This window comes from Phascolarctos cinereus, unplaced genomic scaffold (assembly GCF_003287225.1).
Source record: "Phascolarctos cinereus isolate Bilbo 61053 unplaced genomic scaffold, phaCin_HiC Scaffold_7;HRSCAF=346, whole genome shotgun sequence".
In the NCBI taxonomy this organism is placed as follows: Eukaryota; Metazoa; Chordata; class Mammalia; order Diprotodontia; family Phascolarctidae; genus Phascolarctos; species Phascolarctos cinereus.
Window position 1 is genome coordinate 43,533,156 of NW_027556180.1, and position 24,280 is coordinate 43,557,435.

Here is a 24,280-nt window from a genome sequence, read left to right on the forward strand (position 1 = left end):
CCGTTCTTAAAATCAGTCTTAAAGCTGGGTATCAAAATAATCTTTCTTATCCACTTTTTTAACCCTTCTCTTTAAGATTTTGCAGTGACCCCTTCTTGACCTTTGCAATAAAAATATATATGTGTTTTTTGCAATAAAAATGAACTCTGTCTCACTATCTCACATTTTAATTTCTCTTTTACTGGGTGCTTCCTCCCTTCGCTTTCATGCTTCTGGTACTTCCCAGTTTTTCGCCTACTAGATGCTCTCAGAGGTCCCCAGTCATCTTCCTTTTACTTCAGAGATTTCCAGAAGTCCTATAGTATAGCAGAAGTCTACCCTGGTTGGAAATGAGGTATAAATGCCACATCCCAACCAGCTCCAGAAGTGAATACTTTAGGAAGCTACATGTTTTGAAGTATTCATGACAGAATTTCTTTTGTTTGTTTTGCTGTCTTCTCCTTTTTACTATATTCATCATTTAATTTTTTTATTATATAAATACCAGCATCAGTAGCAACTTAGTAAGGAGCTCTTGAAGCTCAGTTTATTTGGTTTTTACAAGATTGAGCTTACCACTATGAAAACAAGGTTGTTCAATGAATATTTTTTGTTGCTACATTTCACATTTTTCTAGGTGGAATATGTGTTTACAGATAAAACTGGAACTCTGACTGAAAATGAGATGCAGTTTCGAGAATGTTCCATTAATGGCATAAAATACCAAGAAATCAGTGGCAGACTGGTACCAGAGGGACCAACACCAGAATCTTCAGAAGGTTTAGCATACCTTAGAAGCTTAGCCCATCTCAGCACCTCAACCCATCTTGCAATCAGTTCTGAAAATGAAACTGAACTGGTAAGCAATATTTTTCCTTGTTGCATACAGGTTAATTCTTATTTGCATCTTGAAATGGAAATAATTTTTGTTTGGGGACTGATGAGAAGGGATGGTACTTTTTAAACTCCTACCCTTTCATGCAGTGCTAATATGTACTCAATTCTTTAATTCAAGGGCCTGTGAATTATTTGGTCTAGGTCCTCCCTTGCCTGCCCTTGTCTCTTAAAGACAGACAGACAGACAGACAGACACACACACACACACACACACACACACACACACACACACACACCCCCCTTGAATTAGTAATACTTTGGATTTCACTAAATTGCTGTTTCTGAAAAAGTGCCAGCTGGGTGGCCAGCCCTCCAGGCATGGATTATTTTTTCTAGGCTGGCAAGGCCAGGCCAGGCCTCATGGAGCTGGTCTTAGGCTGGGATCATTTTTTCCAGCTTTGTGGGATCTGCTAGAACCTATACCCTCTGTCATTGTCTTTGACAGCCCAAGGTCACCTGTAAGCCATGCTTAGGGATCAGAGCAGGCCTTAGCTGGAGGTGGGCGTCAGTTTAACTTGTTAGTTTTCAGCACAGTATTTGCTCTGTGTGAGGCAGGGGCTCGCTAGCCTGCCTTAGAGTCCTTGTTCTGCGAAAGAGGACCTAATGCTGCTCTTGATGTTGGAGCCTTGTCTCTATTGCCAGAACTGGCCCTATGCCTACCCTGCAGTGTGGTATGTGTTTTCATTAGCTGTAGAATATGCCACAGAAGCTGGGGAATGGAGTACCAAAGAGCAGTCACCAGAGTAAGAACAGTAAAAAATTGTTAAGCATCTTGAGTCTCGGTTGGAAAGGTCTTTAAGCAAGGGTTGATATTTTATTTACTAGTCTAATCAGAATCTAGCAGATTGTTTGACAGCCAGATATTACAATCAATTCGAGATTTCCTGAAGTCTTGAGTTCTGAATCCAGTTTGACAACTTTGTTAAATAGCATCTCTTTAAATCTTTACTTTTTGGGCTATAGTCTGAGAATGCTGTTTGTCTCAGAAATGTGAATTATGTTTCTCCAGATCAAAGAACAAGATCTCTTCTTTAAAGCAGTTGGTCTCTGTCATACAGTGCAGATCAGTAGTGGCCAATCCGAGGGACTTGGGGATGGCCCTTGGCACCCCAGTGCCGCATCCTCACAGTTGGAGTACTATGCTGCTTCCCCAGATGAAAAGGCCTTAGTTGAGGCTGCTGCAAGGTAAGTAGGGAGAGAGTGCACCTAATTATATAGAGAGTCTTCAGCCAGAGGTGGCAGGTATTTAGATGCATCTAATAAAATGTTAGCATAGAATTATAGACCTTCCACTGTCTTCTCTTGCCAGTCCCTTCTCTTTCTGTGTATGAGATAACTGAGGTCCAGAGGGCTAGCCATAGGGGTGAAATGAGTACCCAGGGCTCTTGACTACATGCTTTTTCAGGTCCCTGCAAAAAAAAAAAAGGCACATTTTACTACATATCTTCATTAGTCTTTTTTAGTATGACTGAGTCAGATTTTTTGCCCCGATATGTGCCCATTAAAAATATTAAATATATTTAAAGTTATAGTATGGCATGCGTAATGAGACAGTGGGGTAGTGATTGAGTACTGGGCAGAGGGGCAAGAAGAGCTGGGTTCAAATCTCACCTTTTACACTGACTGGGAAAATTAGCTCAACTGTTTACTTTCCAGATTTGGACGTCTAGGATGTATATAGTCACAGGCTATAATGTGTGTGGCTTCCAAGGGGTCTTGTATGGGGAATTCTTCCATGCTGACAAAATTATTGGTACTTCATATATGTGCATAAACATGTAAAAGTCCTAGTTTTTCTAGGTAGTAGTGGATTTAGAATTTAAGGGAGCTTCACTAAGTCTGCAGCTGTTACTGATGAATCGACAGGCTTAAAATTTATTGTATTGTGAAGATGTTTGTTTTTTAATCCAATTGGAGCAAAATCTGAGTAAATTCATTTTGGGTAAAGACTTATGACGCCTTTTTTTGAAACCATAGCTCAAGAAACAAATACAATGTTGTGGCAGTTTTTAGCTAATCATTTTGGTGCAAAATTCTTTCCAAAATTTAATTTTTCAAGTCTGAAAATAACCAGGTATTAGCAATCAGATACACAAAAAAGAGACTTAAATGTACTTTAGATATGTATTTCAAATATTTTATTCAACTAAAGCTACAATGATGTGTCATTATGAAACATTAAACATTACTCCATAAAATTACATGTAATTTTCCCACTCTTTAAATTTAAGAATTGGTGTCGTGTTTATGGGCAGTACTGAAGAAACTATGGAAATTAAAACCCTTGGAAAACTTGAAAGGTAATACTGTCTAACCATTCCAATTTTCTGATTGTTAATTGCATGTTATTCATCATGTAAAATGAAGTGAGGGGCTGTATATATCTTGCTCTGTGGCTGTAACCACGGAGATAGTTTTTTTCAAGTCTCTGATTATTAATTTCAAGTGAGTTATAAACAGTGAAACATGCTTGCCAAATGTGTGCCCAACTATTGTGAAATTCTGTCCTGCATAGAATCCAGATACAAGGAAGATACTTCAAAAATGGTGTGATCCTCCAAATACTACTTTGAGCAGATTATTAACATTGTTCTGATTTAAACAGGCCTAGAATACTATGTACAGGGAGGGCCCTCTTCCTGATATCCAAAGTTACTTAGAAGAGGCAAAGTCAAGATGGGAAGTACCAGGAAGAAGTACAGGCTAGCTCCTCCACCATACCTCATCCACAAAGACCTAGAAAATGCACCAAACCAAATCCTGATCAGGAAATCTAAGGGGAAAAAAAGTCATATCATGTCATCTTTCCAGCCCAAGTCAGTTTAGGGAGACAGATTAAGGGGTCTGGCCAGGAGCACGTGCAGCAGGAAGCTTTCCAGTGCCCAGGGAAAGAAAGTAACAGACAGCTGTTATGAGAAACAAGCCTTACCCAAGAAAAGAACTCCCTGGAAATTAGAGTTGACGAATTGAGGCTGTTGACTCCATGAGACATCAAGACATGTTAAAGAAAGTCATTCAGAAAATATTGACCCAGTGATCTGCCTGGAAACAAAACAGCTGGATGAAGAATGTGTGTCATTCAGATGATGACCAGCATGCAGTCAGTCAGGCCTTCAGTTTTGTTTCTGATCTAAAGGTCATGTCCCACGAGCAGAGCCCTGATATGAACAGGAGGAAGAAGAGGGATTGCATTTCTTTGTTTTTTGTTTTGACTAGGCAGTGGGGTTAAGTGACTTGCCCAGAATCATACAGCTAGTAAGTGTTAGGTGTCTAAGGCTAGACTTGAACTCAGGTCCTCCTGGATCCAGGGCCGGTGCTCTATCCACTACACCATGTAGCTGCCCTGAGGGATTGCATTTCATTGGGTCAGTTGTACTGTGCTTTTGATAAGCCTGCTCTGCTTCCTCACATGGAGACCCCTTTTCTTAACATCAGTATTATTCTATTGTCCTAAGTGCCTTCTAAACATCTGACACATCCACAGTTCCCAAAGAATCAAAATTAAGGGTGACCAAGGGACAATGGAGAGATGCATGAAAGCTCTCCATGAGTGAGTGGTGACAGCTGTAATGCAGTGTTAAAAGACCTTGAGAAAGGCTTGTTGCAAGCTGGCTAGAATGAGAAGGTCTGGAGGGGTTAAAGTCTGCTTGAGGTGAAGGCTGCTTATGTGGAACCACTGAAGTAGTCTCCCATGAATCTGATGGGCATTCAACTGAAGTGCATATTGAACCAATTTCTATTTTTATCTCACCACTTGCTGAGATAATGAAATCTCATTGTAAAGGTGCTTTGGGACTTGAGGGATCCGTGACTCTGTTTGTGTGGATACATCCTACAGACACAGATCACGCCACTGATGGTTTAATAGATTGCTGTTGGCTAGGCTTTTGACAACAACCCTTAGCTGCTTTGCTCTTTGGGTCCCCTGACACAACCACCATGATTAGGTGTTGGAGTTTCACTGAAGAGGTGAAAGAGTTCTCTAGGCAGCTGAGGGGCATTACAGGGGGTAGAGTGAGGGGCTTGGAGTTAGGAAGACCAGTGTTCAAATTCGGCTTCATACAGCAGCTAGTTATGTGACTCTGGGCAAGTCAGTTCCCATCTGTCTGCTTTAGATTCTTCAGTTGTAAACTGGAGATCGTAGCACCCATCTCTCAGGTGTGAGGATCAAATGAAACAGTATTTGTAAAAAGTGCTTAGTGTAGTTCCTGGCACAAAGTAGGCTCTATGTAAATGCTTATTCCCTTCCCTTTCCCATCATCTTGTTTTTGTTATTGTAAAATTAACTTATTCACTTTTGAAGAAGTTTCTGAGTTTTGGTTTCTAGCATCTGGTGACCATCAGTGTTAATTTTAGTTGTAGAATAACATTTCATAAACTATAATTATCCTTCCTGTGATGGATGTCTCATTGTGTAAGGTGTCTCTGAATTCTGCTCAGCTAGGAAAGCTGAGTGGAAACTGTGGCAGGTGTCACCAGGCCCCCAGTGATGGTCTGTTTGTCTGTTGGCAATCCATGAGACAGTGCGACAGGGGCACCTTTTTCAGCCATGAAAACTGTTTCAGTGCCTTTTACTGAGTCACTGAGGAACTTTGGTTTTCATTTGTGGGGGCAGCACTCTCACTGATACAGCAAGGTATCATAACACAGGATTGTTTGCTTTTTACTAGAAAATCCTCATTTTAAAAAAATTATTCTTGTAAAAGACTCTGGTGCCTTTGATCATTTTAGTTTTTCTTCCTTAGACTTTCTCCAGTTGTGAAATCTTTGAAGTCTTCCAAACGTGCACCTTACTTTGAAATGAGATAAGGGTGATGTTCTGGGGGGTTTTGTCCCTGGTGCTCTTGATCATGCTCAGCACGTTGTTGATCTTGCTAGTGTTCTCTAGGCTCGGTGGCTTCATAGAATTCTGCAGTAACTTCCAGATCACTTTTTGGGATCATAACTGACACTTCGGAGCCCATCGTCCTAATACGGTTTGAGATTTAATATCCCATTATTCTTGCTACAGTCAGGCTTTCTGTATTTTAAAAGAATCATTCTTAATTATAGCCTGTTTTCTTTCTGTTTTTCCAGGTACAAATTGCTTCATGTTCTGGAATTTGATTCCGATCGTAGGCGAATGAGTGTGATTGTACAGTCTCCTTCAGGTATGAAATCAAAGAACCTTCATTTTTTTACTTGTGAAATATTTAGAATAGTAGAATCTCAGGATTATGGAAGACAGAGTCTGAGAATTGGAAGAAATCTCAGAATTTGTCCCATTCCTGAAAAAGAAACCCTTTACAAGCATGCAAACAAACATGTCATCCAACTTTAACTTCAGAACCCACTGCCTTGTCAAGCAACTTACTCTGCATTTGGATAGCCTGATTGTTGGGAAGTATTTGCTTTCGCCAAATTTAAATCTCTTTCTTTACAGCTTCTACCTATCATTCCTTGTTCTGCAGGAAAGCCCTTCAGATAACGTAAAGATTTTTATCATGAGCCTTCTCTCTACCTCTCTTCTCCCCAGATATTCTCTTCAGATTGAATAAACATCTCCAGTTCTTTCAACTGATCCTTAGGACATGATCTCTAGGCCTTTTACCAGCTGTTTGTTCTTTTCTAGGGGCTGTCCAACCTGCCAGTTAGGTGGCACTCAGGACGATGTACTTTAGATCTGCTCTGAATGGCAGAGAGCACTGATGGCATTTCCACCTCCCTAGTTCTGGATACTGTACCTCCCTTAATATAGCTCCATGTTAAATTAGCTTTTTTGGCTGTCATCACACACTGTTAGCTTCTCGAACTTGCACCCCACTAAGATCTTCTAAAACATTTTTCAGATGAACACTGTTTTTAAGTACGTCCATATCTTATACTAGCAAAGTATGTATTTTTTTTAACCCAAGTGTATGATCCTGTATTCATATGTATTAAATTTGGTCTTATTAGATAGATTTAATGCAACAAAATCTTTTTGTGTCTTGGCTGTAATCCAGCATCCTAGATATCCTTCTCAAGTTTGTTTTTATCTGTAAATTTGATAAGGATGTCATCTTTGTCTTACCCAAGCAACTGATAAAAATGCTTAGTGGCACCAGGCCTACTTGTGCTAGACTCCTGGGGTATTACCAGAGACCCTTTTCTAAGGTGGTGTTGAACCAAGAATGACAAGTCTCTGGGGCTACTCCTTAAAGGAGTTCTGAATCCATCCAACTGTGTTACAGTCTGGTCTTAAGTCTCTCCATCTTATCCACCAAGATGGCAGTCCCCACTCTTATGTTGCCAGCTACCTATTGGACATTCCCAACTGTGTGTCCAGTAGGCATTTCACAATTAACATGTCCATTACAGAAGCCATTATCTTTCCTCTCATAACCTAGCCTTGTTCCAAACGTATTTATTTCTGTCTAGGCTACCACCATCCTCCGAAGTCACCCAGGTTTGAAACGTCAGCGTTATCCTAAATTCCTCTCTCTGATTCACCCCGCCTACCCAGTTTGTTGTCAGTTTAAACTTCATGACATCTCTTCTGTCTCCTTCCTCTCCCTTCACACAACTGCCACCTTGGTGTATAGGTTCTCACCTCCTCTCAAGTCATCAAGCATTTATGAAGCACCTTCTGTATGCCAAGCATGTTCTCCTGGACTATTTCAGTAGTCTGTTTGGTCTCTCTGCCTCGAGTCCATCCACTCAGTTGCCACAAGAAGCCCCTCCCTCCTGGAGGGCTTCAGGCTCAGACCCTTGCCTTCTGCAGAAGGCCTTTCCCAGAGTGTGGTCTTAGATGACCTTCCACATACTGTTGCCTGTATCTTGTATGCACATCATTGTTTACCCCAGTTAGATTACAAGCTCCTTGAGGGCAGGGAGTGGGCTTGCCTTTCTTTCTGTGCTCAGTACTTGGCCCTGGTGCCTGGCATGGAGTTCACTCTTAACAACTGCCAGACTTTTATCTCTGTATTTTTATCCTTAGCCCCTGGCACAGTGCCTGACACATAGCAGATGCTCAATAAGTGCTTCTTGGTTGATACTTTGCTACAATCTAAATAAATATTATCTATAGCATTTTCCTGATCTCCCAGTTAGTAACAGTGAGAAAAGGGGAAAAAAGGAAACAAGGTAACTTCTTATGATAATTGCCTCATTTTTGAGCTGTTTGCTAATGGTCTCATTTTTCCTAGGAATAAAATGTAAGCTCACTCGACCTTTTAAGCGTGGCATGTTTCAGAGGTCTCTGCCAGGGGTTTAGCAGTCACATGCACTAGTGTTTCTCTGTGTTTCTTTGCATATGACTTACCTGGACCTGTTGACTTGCCTTTGTCATGGTAGTAGCTTGTTTTCTTAGTGTCTATAGCCTTCCTTATCTTGGATTTTAGCAGCTTATTTGTTCTGCTCTTTTCCTGTTCAAATGGACACTGTGGGACCCTGGAGAGCTGGATTCAGATCCTGCTGTAAGGGTGTTTCCTCTGGGACTTTGGGGTGTTTTTTTACTTCCCTGGATGTCGGAGTGGGTGCTCTTTGAAGTTCCCTTCCAACTCTAAATCCAGGTTCCTTGGATGATTTTTCTTGACCACAACAAAACCAACAAACAAAAGGAGTAGAGGGTTATCCCACCCACTGTGATTCAGGAGTTATGTCGCTTCTATGATTTTCCTTTTTTTCCATAATAGAGCTTTAAAAATTGTTCATGTTGTCCTCCATCTTCCTCACCAGCCTCTGTTTATTATGACCTTTAGACCTTTGAATGCTTGATTTGTAACATTCTCAGCAGCAATCCAAAGGAAATATTGATTTCCTCTCCCCTCCTAGGTGAGAAACTTTTGTTTTCTAAAGGAGCAGAGTCTTCAATTCTTCCTAACTGTATTGGTGGTGAAGTAGAAAAAACAAGAATTCATGTAGATGAATTTGCTTTGGTGAGTATAAATTTCAATAGCAATTAAAATATATCAGTAATATATATGTTAAACCTTGGGGTGTTTTTGGGGTTTTTTTGCATTAGTAGTTTATCAAAAACTTAGAGAAATTATATAGTTCTTTTGTGACATTTGCTTGGCCACTACATAAAATAAATTATTTTATATCCTAGTTTTTACTTAGAATTTTAGAGGCTTTTCTGTGTAAATTGTTTGTTTAAAGAAAAGGTTGTTTGTAACTTAGGAATGTATTTGAAAGTTATTTGAGTATCCATCTGAGATGTGGTGCCACATTTCAGAAAGCTTGTTGATAAGCCAGAGAGTGCCAAGACAGTGCTGCAGGAAGGGACCTCTGAAGATCCCATAGCCTGTCCCCTCCTGTTCTGTAGTTAGGGATGTTAAGGCCCAAAGAGGCCACATGGATTCTCCTAAGGTCACTCAGGTGAGACATGATAAAGTGAGCTTCTTAGTGTAGCTTTCTGGCTCCACATCTGTCCAGAGCACTTCCTGTTCATCCGTACTGCCTTCCTCCCTTTGCTGAAGCACCACAGTGTCTTGTTAGAACTGCTAGTGACCCTAGGGATCATCTAGTCCAGCCTCCTGTCCCTCCTTATTTTACAGTTGAGGAAACTAAAATGCAGAAATGAAAGTGAAGTGACCTATGCTTCCTCGTGCTCACACAGGTAGTAAGTGGAAAAACTGGGCTTTGATCCCAGGTCCTTTGCCTTCAAATCCAGCACATTTTCCACTGCACCACATGTCTTAATGAAGGGCTTTGAGATAATTGAGGGTATTTAGCTTGGGGAGGAAAATGCCTAAGAGGGATGTAATAACCATCCTCATAGATTTGAAAAGCTTTCAAGTAGAAGAAAGATTAGACTTGTCCTCCCTGGCCCATTGGGCCAGAACCTAGAGCAGGCCTGCATAACATGCGGCCCATGGGACGCTTGTGGCCTGCCAAAGTGGTCCACGGGCAGTATGTTGTATAGGCCTGTTTTACGTCATCTACACTTTTCATGGGCTGCCTGAAATCCTTTGGCGGGCCATATGTTGTGCAGGCCTGACCTAGAATGGAATGGAAATTGGAGGATGTAAGATGGTGGGGTGGCCGTGGTTGAGTTTGGTATAAGAAAAAACTTCCTAACAGAGCTGTTCAAGAGTGAAATGGGGCTGCCTGAGGAGATGGTAGAGTCCCCTAGGCCAGCAGTCCTTTGAACAAAGGCCAGAAAATGGCTTATGGGGTAGGTCAGGTGGTTTGGGCTGGGCACCCTGAATAGTCAAGGCAGCTGTCCCTCACTCTCTCCCTGGTGAGTCAGCTTCTGTCAGCTGATTACAGTTACAAAATCTGAAAGGCCTTCTCTTTCCTATACAAGAATCCTCTCAATAACACAGTTCTTCTGCTTCTAAATCAAAGTTCTCCAAAAGTTCTAGTTGTTGGGGTTTTTTTTCACAGCTCCTAGGAGAGCCCAGGGATACAGAAGTGTTCACAGCCCTTTATAGGAATAGGTTGCTTTTTAAAGGAAGGGTGTGTAAGTCAGGGGACTTCCTGTAGTTTACAAATGGCTGGGAATTGGTATGTTTCCAAATCTGTGTTTCTCAAATTCTAATTTTTGGGGGAAAAGGATATTGGTGGATTCTCTTGGGAAAACATATAGATAGAGTCTTATTTCAGTGATTACTTTCACACCAGCATACTTCCTCAAAAATCATAGGTCCTAGCATCTAGGAATCATTTCACAGCTTCCTGAAATATTAAATGAAGCTACTTAATATAAAAGTATTAAAAATAATATCTACCAATAGCTAGTATTTATATGTTTGGTATTGAGTGTTTGCAAAGTGCTCTACATATATTATCTCATTTGAGTCTAACAACAAGTAAGGTAGCAGTTATTATGACCCTCACTTTACAGATGAGGAAACTGAGAGTAACAGAAATTTAAGTGACTTGCCCAGCATTATACAGCTAAGTAAGAGTCTGAGGCAGGATTTGAACTCAGGGCTTCCTGACTCTAATAAACCCAGAGTTCTAGCTACTGTACCACCCAGTTAAAATGTTGTTGTTTTTTAATTATTCAGTTCCACACCAGTCATGTGATGTGCTAGGTACCATACTGAAAGTTGAATTAATTTTACAATAATGCTTTTGAAAGCCTTAATTAAATTTAGGAGGCAAAATGAAAACTTTCAGAATACACTTAGTGGAAAGATTACTGCCATATGGCATTTAAGAATCTAAATTGGAATAAACATCACATTAAAGAACATAAGGAAAGAAGATCTATTCCACAGAAGCTCAGAAGTGGAGTAGCTTCTGCAGAAAAGGTCAGAGTAGTAAAGTGAAATTAGAGAACAAAGTAAGAAGTTAATAGCTTATACATAGAAGCTATTGATATTAATAATGTCACAAATCACGTACATTGAAGTTAAGTCCTCCAGGACCAAAATGAAACATTGGAAATGAGGTGGAAGAAGGTCTTATTCCTAAAGAGTAGATTAGAGAATCCTGATGGAGATGTGTGGTCACAACGCTGACCCTCAGACAAAGACTGTGAAAGATAAAGAAGGTAGAAAGTGTTCGGAGAAAACCAGCCTGAGTACATCTGAGAGCTGAGTCTGTTAAAGACATTCAGTGGAGATTGAACAGAAGGCAAAGTTACAATTCCACATAGAGTATCAGGAATGAGACTTACGGAGGAAGTGAGTGTGTGTATGTTAGGACCCCTGGAGAGAAGTCTGCCTGGTGAAATTGGGCTAATAATAATAGCTCAGATTAATACTAATTAACATTTATAGCACTTGAAAGTTTGCTTTAAACATGCCGTCTCATTTGATCCTCTCAAGAATCCTAGGAGGCAAGTCCTATTATCCTCATTTTGTAGATGATGAAATCGAGGCTAAAAGGTTAAGTGCTTTGTCCATCATTGCACAGCCAGAGAGTGTCCGAGGCAGGGTTTGAATTCTGCTCTTCCTGACTCCAAGCCCAACTCTCTGATAATGAATTCAGCTGTGCTGATGGAGTACACTTCCCCATATATGTGTGCTATTATGCTGAAGCAACCACAGCCCCTTTCTTCTTGCCAGAGCCAAACCATCAACTAGTCTCTTTCTAGTTTTTGCCCTTCAGTCAGTCCCTCTCTTCATATGATCTGGGTCTTTCGCGCTGCCTTCAAATGTATCTTATCTTCCCCACGCTTGAAAACTTGGCCCAACTATCTCCTCAACCTATCATCCTGTGTCCTTTCTCCAAGAAAAAATTGCCTAAACTCATTGACTCCACTTCCTCCCCGTGCAGTCTGACTTCCAGCCCTACCACCAACTGAGACTGCTCTCATGTCATCTGTGATCTCTTTATTGATCAATCCAGTGGTCTCTTCCCAGCCTCATCTTTCCCGACCTTTGTGTAGTGTTTCACACTAGGTTCTCTCTGTCCTCTTGGATATGCATTTATTTGAGTTTTTGTACCACCGTTCTCTGCTTGCTCTCTTGCTCCTCACTTTACTTTGCAGCACCATCATCAATGTCTCCTCCAAAGCTCTTTCCCCAGACCTTTGTCCTTGGCTCTCTTCTCTCCCCTCTCCTCCCTTTCCTTCCCCTAACCTGCCCTCTGTTCTTCTCCCTCAGCCCCGTTTTTCTTCTCCCTCTCTGTCCTCACAGATCCTATGGGTTCAGCTGTCACCTCTATGCAGATTACCTATATATCTACATGTCTAGTCCTTATTTGTCACCTGAGTTCTCCCACATTTCTATCTGGATGTCCTAAAAAGGCATTTGAGACTCAACATATCCCAATATAAATAACTCCATGTTCATCCCTGCATATCCATTCGTCTTTCAGACTTCCCTATTTCCTATCACCCAGGTTTGTACCCTCAGAGGCACCCGGGACTTTCCATCTCTGTCACCCCCCAACTCCCGTATTTAGTCGCTTGTTGAGTTTTGTGGATTTTTCCCTCTGAAACTTTTCTCCTCACTGTCCCCTTCTCCAGGATGTCATTGCCTCTCACCTTTCTGGTTGGTCTTCTGCATCTGTTCCAGTCTGATCTTCTAACATCAGCCAGATTGAAATTCCTAAAGTATAGGTTTGCTCCTGCCCAAGGAGTTTTCGCAGCTTCCTGTTGCCTCTGAGATAAAACACAGGTTCCTTCTTTGGGCATTTCAAGCCCTTCACAGTCTGACTGCAGCCTGCCTTTGCAGACCAATCCCACCTTGCTCCTCAACTAACCTTGCTGTTCCTTGTGTGTGACATGACATTTCTGATATCCTGCCTTTGCACGGGCTCTCCCCGTTGCCTTGAATGCTTCTTTTCTGAGCTCACCCCCTTTGGGAATCCCTGTTGCCCTTCAGCGCTTGTTTCCATGTGTCAGGGATGCAGCTCACCCACTCCACGAAAGGGCCGCCTGCATTGCTGTAGTCTGTCATCTGGTAATGAGCATCCAGCACCTACAGCCCCTTCTGGTTCTAGATGGAAAGTCCACCAGAGTTAGTGCCTACTGAGTGCTCTCAGCAGGCTGCGAGGAGCCGTGCGAGGGGGGCTTCCGTGGATGTTATCGTTAAACAGGTGTGCCTTGGATTGATGTTGGTGTGTCAAGGTGAGAATTAGATTTTGCTGACCAAAAAGATATTGTTATATGATATATCTTATGTTATTAGGTGATTGACATTAAAACCACCTTCTCAGTCCCTCTGTTTTTATCCTTCATTTTTGCCCTAGAAAGGGCTAAGAACTCTGTGTGTAGCATATAGACAGTTCACGCCTGAAGAGTTTGAGGAAGTGGACAGACGACTTTTTGCTGCCAGAACTGCCTTGCAGCAGCGAGAAGAGAAGTTAGCAGAGACATTCCATTTCATAGAGAGAGAGCTGTTGTTACTCGGGGCGACGGGTGTAGAAGACAGGTAAGTTGGGACGGCACGGGCTCTGCTTGTGCTGAGCTGACCCGGAGCCCTGATGGTGGCATTTCACTTTGCATTTGGGAAAACAAATTTATGCTCTAGCCAGAATAAAACTGGGGAGAGGGTTCAGTGAGCAGCTTTCAGTTTGTTTCAGAAATCATGCACGGGGGAGCAGCTAGGTAACACAGTAGGTAGAGCACTGGCCCTGAAGTCAGAAGGACCTGAGTTCAAATCCAGCACCTGAGACCAAACACTTGACACTTACTAGCTGTGTGATCCTGGGCAAGTCACTTAACCCCAATTGCCTTAAAAAAGAAAAGAAAAGAAAAGAAAGAAAAGAAATCATGCCCGAGGCAGCTCCTCCTCCTCCAGCTCAGCAGGTTGCGTCTCACCTTGGGGGTCCTCACCGGCTTCTGGTCCACCGAGCTGGGAGCATACGCCTCCTTTGTCTTTGCCTTTCAGAATCTGAATCTCCCTTCAAGACTGCCTCTTCCTCTGTGGGGCAGCCTTCTCAGAGCCCCAGCTCCAGGTATTCTCTCCCCACCAAGTGTGTCTAGATCTCTTCTTTGTCCTCGCTTCCTACCTTGTATTACCATCGATGTTTTGTACATCAGGAGACCGTTTGGCACAGTGGATAAAGCATGAAAGCATTTATATTGTATCTGCTGTGTGTTGGACACCGTGCTTAGAGCTTTATAATTATTATCTCACTTGATCCTCACAACAGCCCTGTGGAGGTAGCTGCTGTTATTTTTCCTATTTTATAGTTGAGGAAACTGAGGCAGACAAAGGTTAAGTGACTTTCCCAGCATCACATAGCTACTAAGAGTCTGAGGCTAGATTTGAGCTCAGGTCTTCTGACTCCAGGTCCAGGGCTGTGTGTACTGTACCACCAGCTACCTCTTAGAGCGTACCTCAAAATAAGAAAGACTGGGCTCAGATCTCACCTTTAATACATCCTGGCTGTGGGGTCCTAGGCAGGTCACCTGACCTCTCAGTGGTCTAGGGCAGAGGCATTGAAGGGGTCACTAATCCATGCATTGACTAAGTTTTACAATATAATGTTATCCATGTTTTATTGTCTATTTACTTTGTTAATTATTTTCCACTGATATCTAACTTGGTTCTGGGCACTCTGGAGTGAGTTGGGGTCAAGGTCCTACATGCTTGATACCTCTACTGTAGGCTGCTCTTTAAGACCAGAAGTTACAAAACAGTTGCCAGTTTGCATTAACTGAAGAAATTTCCTTTCTGGGACTTGCCTAATACCAATGACATGACAGATCTGGACCAAAAGAGACGTGTCATCTCCCCTTGCCATCTTCTGATCCCCCGGAGGATAAAAGTTTCCTGAAAGCAAGAACTCTCCCAGCAAGAACACTGCCTTGTACTTACTGCACACCCAACATCTGTTGCAAAATATCAAGCCTAAAGGTTTAAAGGAAAAGGAGAGGAAAGCATAGTATATGTTATAAAATTTAAATTAAATACCTGGCCAGAGCTTTGCTTTTCACCTCAGTTTTACAGCAACAATGAATTAAGTGATTATTTTTTCTTTTCTTTGGTTTTGGGATCCATGGACATCAGTATGTAATTTTTCTCTACATTTCTATTTAAACAACTCCTCAATTGTCTTCGGATATTTATCTTCTCAGTAAGTTCTGTCGCCTTTGGTCCTTCATCTATAACTATTGAGTTATAGGTGAGAGAAGAGTATTCCTTTCTCTAAATACTCATTTACGCCTTGAAATTTAAAGCTTTCTGGTAAAAATGGGGTCTTATTGAATCGAGGTGGCTCATCTGATTCTGTGAAAATAGACTTTGAAGATGTGTTTCTCACAATTCAGATATTAGAATTCTAACATAGAGATTTTGACTTAAACAGGTCATCACTATTGGTTCATAACTCTGGTATAACCACACTGATGTAACAAAATCAAGAATCTACATTCTTTTTATTTAGCGTGTTATTCTGCTGTTTGTAAAACACTAGCCTAATAGGGCTTGTGGCAAATGGTTTTGATTCTCATTTCAGGCTTCAAGATAAAGTGAGAGAAACCATTGAAGCCTTGCGCGTGGCGGGCATCAAAATCTGGGTACTTACTGGAGACAAACATGAAACCGCCATCAGTGTGAGTTTATCATGTGGACATTTTCATAGAACCATGAACATCCTTGAGCTGGTCAACCAGAAATCAGACAGCGAGTGTGCGGAGCAACTGAGGCGACTCGCCAGAAGGTACTGTGGGTGCCAGCGAGTTCTTTGGCCACCCTGGGCCCGGGAATAAATCATCCAAAGGCCCTGACCCACACAATGGCTTTTTCAGGTGCAGCGCAGCAAATTGTACACTGTGTGGTTTAGGCAGCCTCGTGTGGGCAGGGTCTAATCTGGGTGACAGATGTAGTCACCTCTCGGGACGCAAGCCCTTATGTGCCCCAGCAAGCCTGTGTGGCACATACTCATGTGTTGATTGATTGATTTAAATTTTTCAGAGGGAAGCTGGTAAAGGGTCCACTTTTTGAAATAGGGGGCCTTGGCTGTTGGAGTGTCACTGTTGGGATGGGTTACTTAGCTGAAGCCTTTCCAGAAAAGGAGCTGTTTACATTGAGTTATTCTAAGTACTGGCTATTTAAATGCTGCCATCCAGTGGGGTCATTTAAAACTCTCAGGAAAACAGATTTATATTTTTGTTGTATATGATATATGTATGTATGTTTTCTATGATGTATATTTAATATGTTGGTGCTTTTAAGCACAGATCATTTGGATTGAGCCATCACTGATAGGACCAAAGAAGTTGGTAGGGTATTAGATCCAGAGACATAGCATCCAGAACATGGGAAGTGAAAAAAATCTAGTATGTGTATGTGTATTACACATTTATGGACACACACTTTGTGTTCATTCAAGTTCAGTCAACAAGCATTTATTAAGTGTTTACTGTGTGCCAGGCAGTGTGTTATATACTAATGCAAAAGACAGTCCTCGCTCTCAAGGACCCTGCTCTGTACAAACGAGGTATACAGAATAGTTTGGAGATCATTTGAAAGGGAGCTTAGGAAAGGCTTCTTGCAGAAGGTGATAATTTAGCTGAGGCTTCAGGCCAAGCCTCGGGGATGAGGTCACGAGATTGCCAAAGTACGTGGAGGGGAGAAAGGGCCAAGAAACGGGGAAGGCAGCACCAAGTCAGCTTACGGAGGGCTTTAAAAGCTGGAAGATCTTGTGTCTGTCCTGGAGCTTACTGAAGAAGCAGGGGTTGGTAGTCATAGTCTCTTGGGTCAAGAGCAGCAAAGGGCCACTGAGTGCAGTCTTCTTAGTTTACAGATGAAGAAAGGGGACCCAGAAGAGCCTTGTCTGGGTCACCCAGGAAGTGAAGTCTCAGAGCCGGGCCTTGAACCTGGGTCCCTTGGCTTTAGTGCACTATACTCTCCTAGTATAGAGGTCCATCCAGAAGAGTCTTAACAGATGCTTGTCCAGCCTGTACTTGGAGATTCTAAATTTTATCTCTAGTTGTTGAGTAAAAACTTTGTCCTTTACCAAAGAATTTCAGTGGGTCATTAAGTAGGTAAAGTAGAATTTAATAAAGCAGAGTAGTGGGTCTGTTTGCCTCTGTAAAGGTAAATTCCTTTTAGCAGTAGGAGTGGTCAGAGTTCCACTCTACAGCCTATATTTCTTTTCATTTCCTCATCTCTTGTTACTACAGTCTGCTGGGAGGGAGCAGAGGTTCCCTTATGTCCCTCGTGGTTTCTTTCAGCCATAATACCAGGGTCTGAACACAACCCTAGGGGCTCTCCACTAATGGGAACCTCTCTCATCCATTTCTGCTTGATTATATGTCTAGTCTCCTTCCCCTCTTGGTGCTCCAGGGATCTCGGGGCCATTCTGGGTAGACTCAGACACCAGGACTAGTCAGGCAGAGTTGGACTAAGATAATGTGAATAAATTCCTCCACTGAAGTTTGGTTCCAAGCAGATCTTACTTTCCTGGAAAGGTAATTCCATTGATAGATGCTGTATTTTCTGGAGTCCAACTCAGCTAATTTAGAATGTTCTTAGCATGGCAAAGGGGGTAGGTCCCTGAACTTGGCCTCAGGAAGAGCCTTTCTCACATGGGGCTGTGTGGCCCCAGACCCATCACTTAGACTTGCTGTGCGTGAATTTCCTTATCTCTAAAATAGCAGTTGGATTCACTGACTTCTGGGGCCCCTTGGATGTCACACAGGAAGCTCGGGAGACAGCGTGCTGCCCCTCAGTGAATCACAGCACCTTCAAGGATTCAGGCATATCAGGCTTTGAGAGCAGAACGGCTATGTGAACTGCTGCCCCATAATAAGATGAATAACTACAAAGAAAGAGTAAAAACTGCAGATGTAGAGGGGGAAAATCTGTTACTGTTATTTAAGTATAATAAATGGGGCCAAAGCATTTGGTTGAAAATCAAAATGCTTTCTTTTTCAGAATCGCTGAAGACCATGTGATCCAGCATGGGCTGGTGGTAGACGGGAGCAGCCTTTCTCTGGCCCTGAGGGAGCACGAGAAGATATTCATGGATGTGTGTAAAAGCTGCTGCGCTGTCCTCTGTTGCCGCATGGCCCCACTGCAGAAGGCAAAAGTATGTGCTGCCCTTGGCCCATGGGCCAGGCTGTGCCCCCTGTGCAGGATCCTAGGGGTGGGCTGGAGGGAACCCTTGATCCCTTTAATTCCCAGAACACTTGATGGAAGCTACCCGTGACGTATTTCATGAGCAAAGTCAGCGCTTCATTGATAAAGTGATGGGCTTGTAGGAAATGGATTCATAAAACATCAGACCCTCATGTTTTCCCCTGGCTTTGCTCACCCTTTATGTACCTTTTGTAACAGTGGCGGTGTGGCCACATTGTTTGTTAGATGTACATTTTACTTTTCTCAGGCTCTATAAATTTTAAAAAGCAGAGAATAAAAGCAGAACCAGTCCATTCTCACTAAGGATGTTCTTATTTTGTGGTCCCAAGGAAGGCATATGTAAGCTCAATTTAATTCAGCAGACATTTATTAAGCACTTTCTTACCAGGAGTTGTGCTAGAAAGCAGGAAGGTTAGATGATAGAGGTTAGGAAGGACAGCTTGATTCCTGCCCTTGTGGAGCTGATGGTCTAGAAGGGAGAGGAGACACTCCTGAGATAGCTTTAGTGCTTGATAAGTGCCAGCAGCACCTGGGGCAAGGATTATGAGGGAGCAGATGGTCAGGATGCTCAAGAGCAGGAAGGATCAGAAGGGAAGCAGAGTCAGGGTCAGAACCAGCTGTCATAGCAAGGACTGAGAAGAATGAGAGCCAGAAGCCAGGTGCAAGGTCGCACAGAGTCAGTAGAAGCCAGGCACCAAGCTTTTGATAGACCTCAAAGTCCCTGTCTTTGCCTCCCTCGGTTGGTCTGGGCCTAGTTTAGAAGCCTAGCCATGTTCAGGTGACTCTGCTCTCCAGCTTCTTCTGAAGTTCCTGCAGCTTGAGGGGGCAGCTAGATGGCACAGTGGATAGAGCACCGGCTGTGGATTCAGAAAGACCTGAGTTCAAATGTGGCCTCAGACACATGGAAACACTTACTAGCTGTGTGACCCTGGGCAAGTCACTTCACTGCATTGCCTTACCAATCAATCAATCAATCAATCAATAAACAAACAAAACAAATTAATTAATTGAAGTTCCTACAGCCTCTGCTAGGATAGCAGGGAGTCCAGATCAGACATTCTGTGTGAGCAAGAGCATTGACATAGCAAAGGAGAAACATTCAAGAGACAAAGTAGTTCAGCTTAACTGGAAGAGTACCCCATACTTAAGTATGGGGTCTTAGGCTGGAAAGGTGAGAGAGCTTCCCATTGTGGAGAGTGGAAGTTTTAAAACCTCACTTGGGAAAAGGGTGTTCATGGGAGAGGGGAGGTGTCAGCAGCTCTGAGTGTTGCAGAGGTCAAAAAAGGGGAAAGCTGAAAGAACTTTATGAACCATACTTGGAGAGCAGCCCTTTTTTAGTCTCATATTGTAGTAGTTGTTAAAAATTAATTTAACAAAAAAATTTCATTGAAAAAATTATAATTGTAGTGAAATTCCATTTATGGAATTCCAGTTATTTCAGTTTTTGTCTGCATATATTCCCACTTGGCTTTGGAACTTTCATTAAAGATTAAAATCAGTTACAGATGCATAAAGCTATATGTGTTCATATAGTCGTTCAGTGAAAAACTGTTTTGAAATAGTAGCATGGCTAGCAAGTCTTTCATTTCTATTTTTTTTCCTAATCCTAAAACTTTTGAAATTGCTTACCAAAATTTGCCATAATATTTAGGCAGTCTTGAGGCTGGACTTTCCTGCTAATCTCAGGTTATTGTGACCAGGGTGCCTTAGGGCCATAGATCTAGAATGAGAAGGGGCCTCAGGCCAATCGGTCAGTAAACATTTATTAAGTAGCCACTGAATGCGGCACTGTGCTAATAAGCATTTGGGGTATCCCAAAAGAGGCAAAAGACACCCCCTGCCCTCAAGGAGCTCTCAATCTAACGGGGAGGGCAACAAACGAACTATATGGACCGAGTTGTATAGAGGATAAATAGGAAAAAATGAACGGAGAGAAGGCACTGGAATTAGGAGGGTTTGGAGGCTTCCTGTAAGAGATGGGATTTTGGTTGGGACTTGAAGGAAACCAGGAAGGTGAGTAGTTGGATACAAGGACAGAGGGCATTCCAGGTCTGGGGGACAGCCAGAGAAATTCCTGGAGCCCAGAGATGGAGGGTCTTCTTCATGGAACAGCTAGGAGGCCACTGTCACTAGGTGGAAGGGTATGTGGTGGTGAATAGGTATAAGAAGACTGGAAAGGTGGGAGGGAGCTTTGAAGGCCAAGCAGAGGATTTAGTATACAGCCTCCTCATCCTCCAGGGGAGGATGCTCGGGCCCCAAGGAGTGAGGGGACTTGCTCAAAGTCACACAGCTGGTGAGAAGTGGAGCAGGGATTTGAGCCAAGATGCTCTCTGACCCCAGATGCAGCCCCTATTCCACTTTGCAAGACTGTCTCCTGCCTAATTAAACTCTAAGAGCTGATGAGGTCACCAAATGAGAAAGTATAGATGGAGAATCTGAGTATAAGCTCCCTGAAGACAGGAACTGTTTCACTTGTCTTTGTATCTCTCAGTGCCTGGAGTGTGGTAGCCACCTAAAAAATGCCTGTTCAGGAGAGGAGAAGGCGGGGGGAAGGAGCAAAGGGCACTGGTCTCCCTAAAGTGGAGAACTTGCTCTTGACCGGCAGTTGGGAGGGTGTGTGACTTTGGAGCCTTTCGTGGGTGCTTTAGATTTGTGCTTTACTCTGTATTTAAACTGTGGCCTCCTTGAGACAGAAATACTGTTAATTGATGGGAGCTCATGTCAGTGGCCATCTTTCCTTATTGCTCTAAAAAAAAATTTGGAAAAAGATGGTCAAAATAGTTTGCAGAAAAGAATTGCAAGATAGAATAGTAATAATAATAATACCTTACCTTTGGATAGCACCTGGAGGTTTACAAGATGCTTTCCTCATCATGACCCTATGGGACAGATTGTAACAATTCAAGCTTCAAAGGAGTGCTTTCGTCCCAGCAGTGAGTAGGAAAGGCAGGTCACCAGAGGCGGCATGGAGGATCCCAGGCCGAATCTGCATGGAAGAGGCATTACTTGTAGATGGGCGTTCTCCAAGTGATCTCATTTTCTGATGATATCAAGTTAGGTGTCCCAAGTCCCAGAGTCAGCCTAGCCGTCTACCAAGGAACAAGTCCAGTGAATGGTGCTGTCATTCAGCTGGGTGGATGATCCACTGAATTTGTCCATCATCATGTAGTTCTTAGGTGCTTTAGCTGGGACATGATCCAGCCTCGTCAGTGATCTTGCCAAGCTAGCCCCTGCCATAAAAACCCATATTTAACAAGCAGTCCTGTGAGGCCCTGTCACTGCTGGTGATAGAACGTTCCCCTCTTCCCCTGCTGCTCGTTCCTTTCCTTGGAGATCACCTTCTGTCCACCCTGTGCACATCTCGCATGCGCACTTGAGCTCTTTGAGGGCAGCGCTTCTTTCAGGGGGTAGGGATAAGCACTGGTATAGGACCTACTATGTGCAAGGCACTGTTGGAGGCACTTGGCAGTGATCTCCTTTGAGCCTCACAGCTCTGTGAGGTAGCTGCTATTATTATCCCTCTTTCCAGTTGGGGAAACTTGAGGCAAGCTGAAGTTAAGGGACTTGCCCAGGGCCACACAGCTAGAAAGTGTCTTTGGCCACATTTGAACTCAGGTCTTCCTGACTTCAGGTCCCAATGCTTCAGCCACTGAGCCACTGAGTTGCCTTGTATTCTGAGCCTTTTTGTGTTCTTGGTACATCCCACAGTGCTTGCCTGGCACATGATAACCACTTAATAAACGCTTGTTGACCAACTGACTGAATCAGAATTGAGAGCCACCTAAGGGGCAGAGGAGAAATGCATGATGAGTGTCAGGAGGTTTTAACATATTTCCTGCAGTGACTTGGGGGGGGATGCAGATTCAGAAAGAAGGCTGGTTGGTGACATCCATAGGGAAAGAAAGGCTTTCTGTGGGGCTGCCCTGGTGGTGCCTCATAGGCAGTGAAAAAGAGCTTGACCTCCAGGGTGCCTGTAGACCTTGCAGGATCTGTGAGAAGACGAGAAAAAGAAGGACATGGGAAGGGGAGGCGGTGAGCACTTGCCCACGCCTCTCCTGAATCCAAATCGGGTGCTTGTATTACCTTCACTACTCTGCCCGCTGAGGAGCTGAGCACAACTCGAGTTCACACTTTGATTCACCTCCTAGGGACTCTCCTCTTCATGCCTTTTCTTTTCACAAGTAGTCTGTGTTTAGAATTTGGCAGCATTCAGATTTTATTGTGTGTGATTTTAAATACTGTTCAGTTCTCCCTTTTAAGTGTTAGATTATAGGCAATGGAAGTTTGTTTAAGAAGCATCTATAAACTACAAACACCTGTGGTTCACTTAATGGGCAGATAAAACTGTGTGGAAGAAGGATGAGCTTGAGCTGGCTTTTAAGAGAGGACCTTAAAACTATTATAAATAGATGGCATTTATAAATAGAAGATAGCATTTCCAAAATTCATATAAATATATAATATATAATAATATATATAAATATATAATGTAATATACAATAAATATGTAATATATGATACTAAATTATAGAAGCTAGATTCACAAAGGACTTTGTAAATATTACCTCATTTTATTCTCACGGCAAACCTGGGAGACAGGTGCTATTATTTTCCTCATTTTGCAGAGGAGGAAACTGAGGCAGACAGAGGTTAAGGGACTTGTCCAGAGTCACACAGCTAGTGTGAAACAGGATTTGAATTTCTCTCCCTATGGTACCACCAGCTGCCTATAAGAATACATTTTTACCCAAGAAAGGTTTAGAGTTTGTCTGTGTTCTGGAATTGACATAAATTCAACTGTGAGATAAAAAGAACTCTAGGGGCAGGCTCTATGGAGAAACATTTCAAGAGCACTGAGTAGCACAGTGCAGGTTTCCCAGCTTCTCTGTGTCTCCTTCTTGGTCTCAGAGTTGACTGTAAGCCTGGGTATTGGGAAAATTTTTGTTTATAAAAACTTAGAATTCAGAAATGAGAAGTACAAAAGAAGTTTAAAATATTTTAATTTACAGGGAATTTTTTTTAAATCAACTGTGGATTTTTTCCGCAAAGATACTTCTTCCCCATGTTATTTTTGAAAGACATTCTTAGATTCCTAACCTTTTCCTTTATTTTCCATAAATTAAATTTAACTCAACTAAGCAGAAATAAGAGCAAATGAGTTCTGCCTCTGCTCTTAATTTCTAAGTTTTTATGATGTTGAATAAATGTAAGTTTGTGTTTGGAAAGAAAAGGAATAGCTGAATTTTGGAAATGCTACCTTCTTCATGCTTTCTCTCTCAAACTTATTCCAGCCTGAGTGTCTAGAATTTCCATCATGCTTCTTCTCTCAAGCTGTGCTGTTGCTCAGGTGTACGCACCTAAAATCACGTAAACATGTTTCCTTGGGTAGTCTGATGGCTTATAGAATGAAGAATATTTGACATTGACATTGATGAACCTGTTAAGGAGGAGTATTTTCATACTTATTGCTTTAGAAAAACAGGCTGTGTTGGCTTAATGATTCATATCTTGCCTTAGTAATAAGTCAACAAGCATTTACTAAGAGCTAATCTTATGAGAACTAATTAAAATTGTCTCTTTTCAGGTAATAAGACTGATCAAAATCTCACAAGAAAAACCTATAACATTGGCTGTTGGTGATGGTGCTAATGATGTAAGCATGATACAAGAAGCGCATGTTGGCATAGGTGACTGACTTTTTTCTTAAATTTTTAAGTTGATAAGTAGTCAATATTTTGAACTTTCCATTTGTCTCTTAGACTACAATGCCAAATATGCAAATAAGGCTGAAGCCACACACGTAGTCTTGTCATGTGTCCAAGCTTTGTTCTCATAAGTACATTGTAGCTAAAATACTGGTTTTGAATTTTCCTTGAATAATCACTAATTCTTAAAGGATTTCTGTTCCAAATCATAGAGCGTACAAACCTCTACAGTGCGTTAAGTTGGTG

At 42.3% G+C, this 24,280-nt stretch overlaps 1 protein-coding gene across 1 annotated transcript in view; it reads left to right on the plus strand.

Annotated features, from left to right (window-relative positions):
• ATP11B (ATPase phospholipid transporting 11B (putative)) overlaps nucleotides 1-24,280 on the plus strand; it is a 135,391-nt gene that overhangs the window by 80,622 nt on the left and 30,489 nt on the right. The window contains 9 exon segments of the mRNA XM_020980826.1: nucleotides 617-838; nucleotides 1,886-2,061; nucleotides 3,108-3,176; nucleotides 5,953-6,026; nucleotides 8,671-8,774; nucleotides 13,489-13,670; nucleotides 15,703-15,906; nucleotides 18,126-18,279; nucleotides 23,914-24,016. Of these exon segments, the coding sequence (XP_020836485.1) occupies nucleotides 617-838; nucleotides 1,886-2,061; nucleotides 3,108-3,176; nucleotides 5,953-6,026; nucleotides 8,671-8,774; nucleotides 13,489-13,670; nucleotides 15,703-15,906; nucleotides 18,126-18,279; nucleotides 23,914-24,016 (1,288 nt within the window).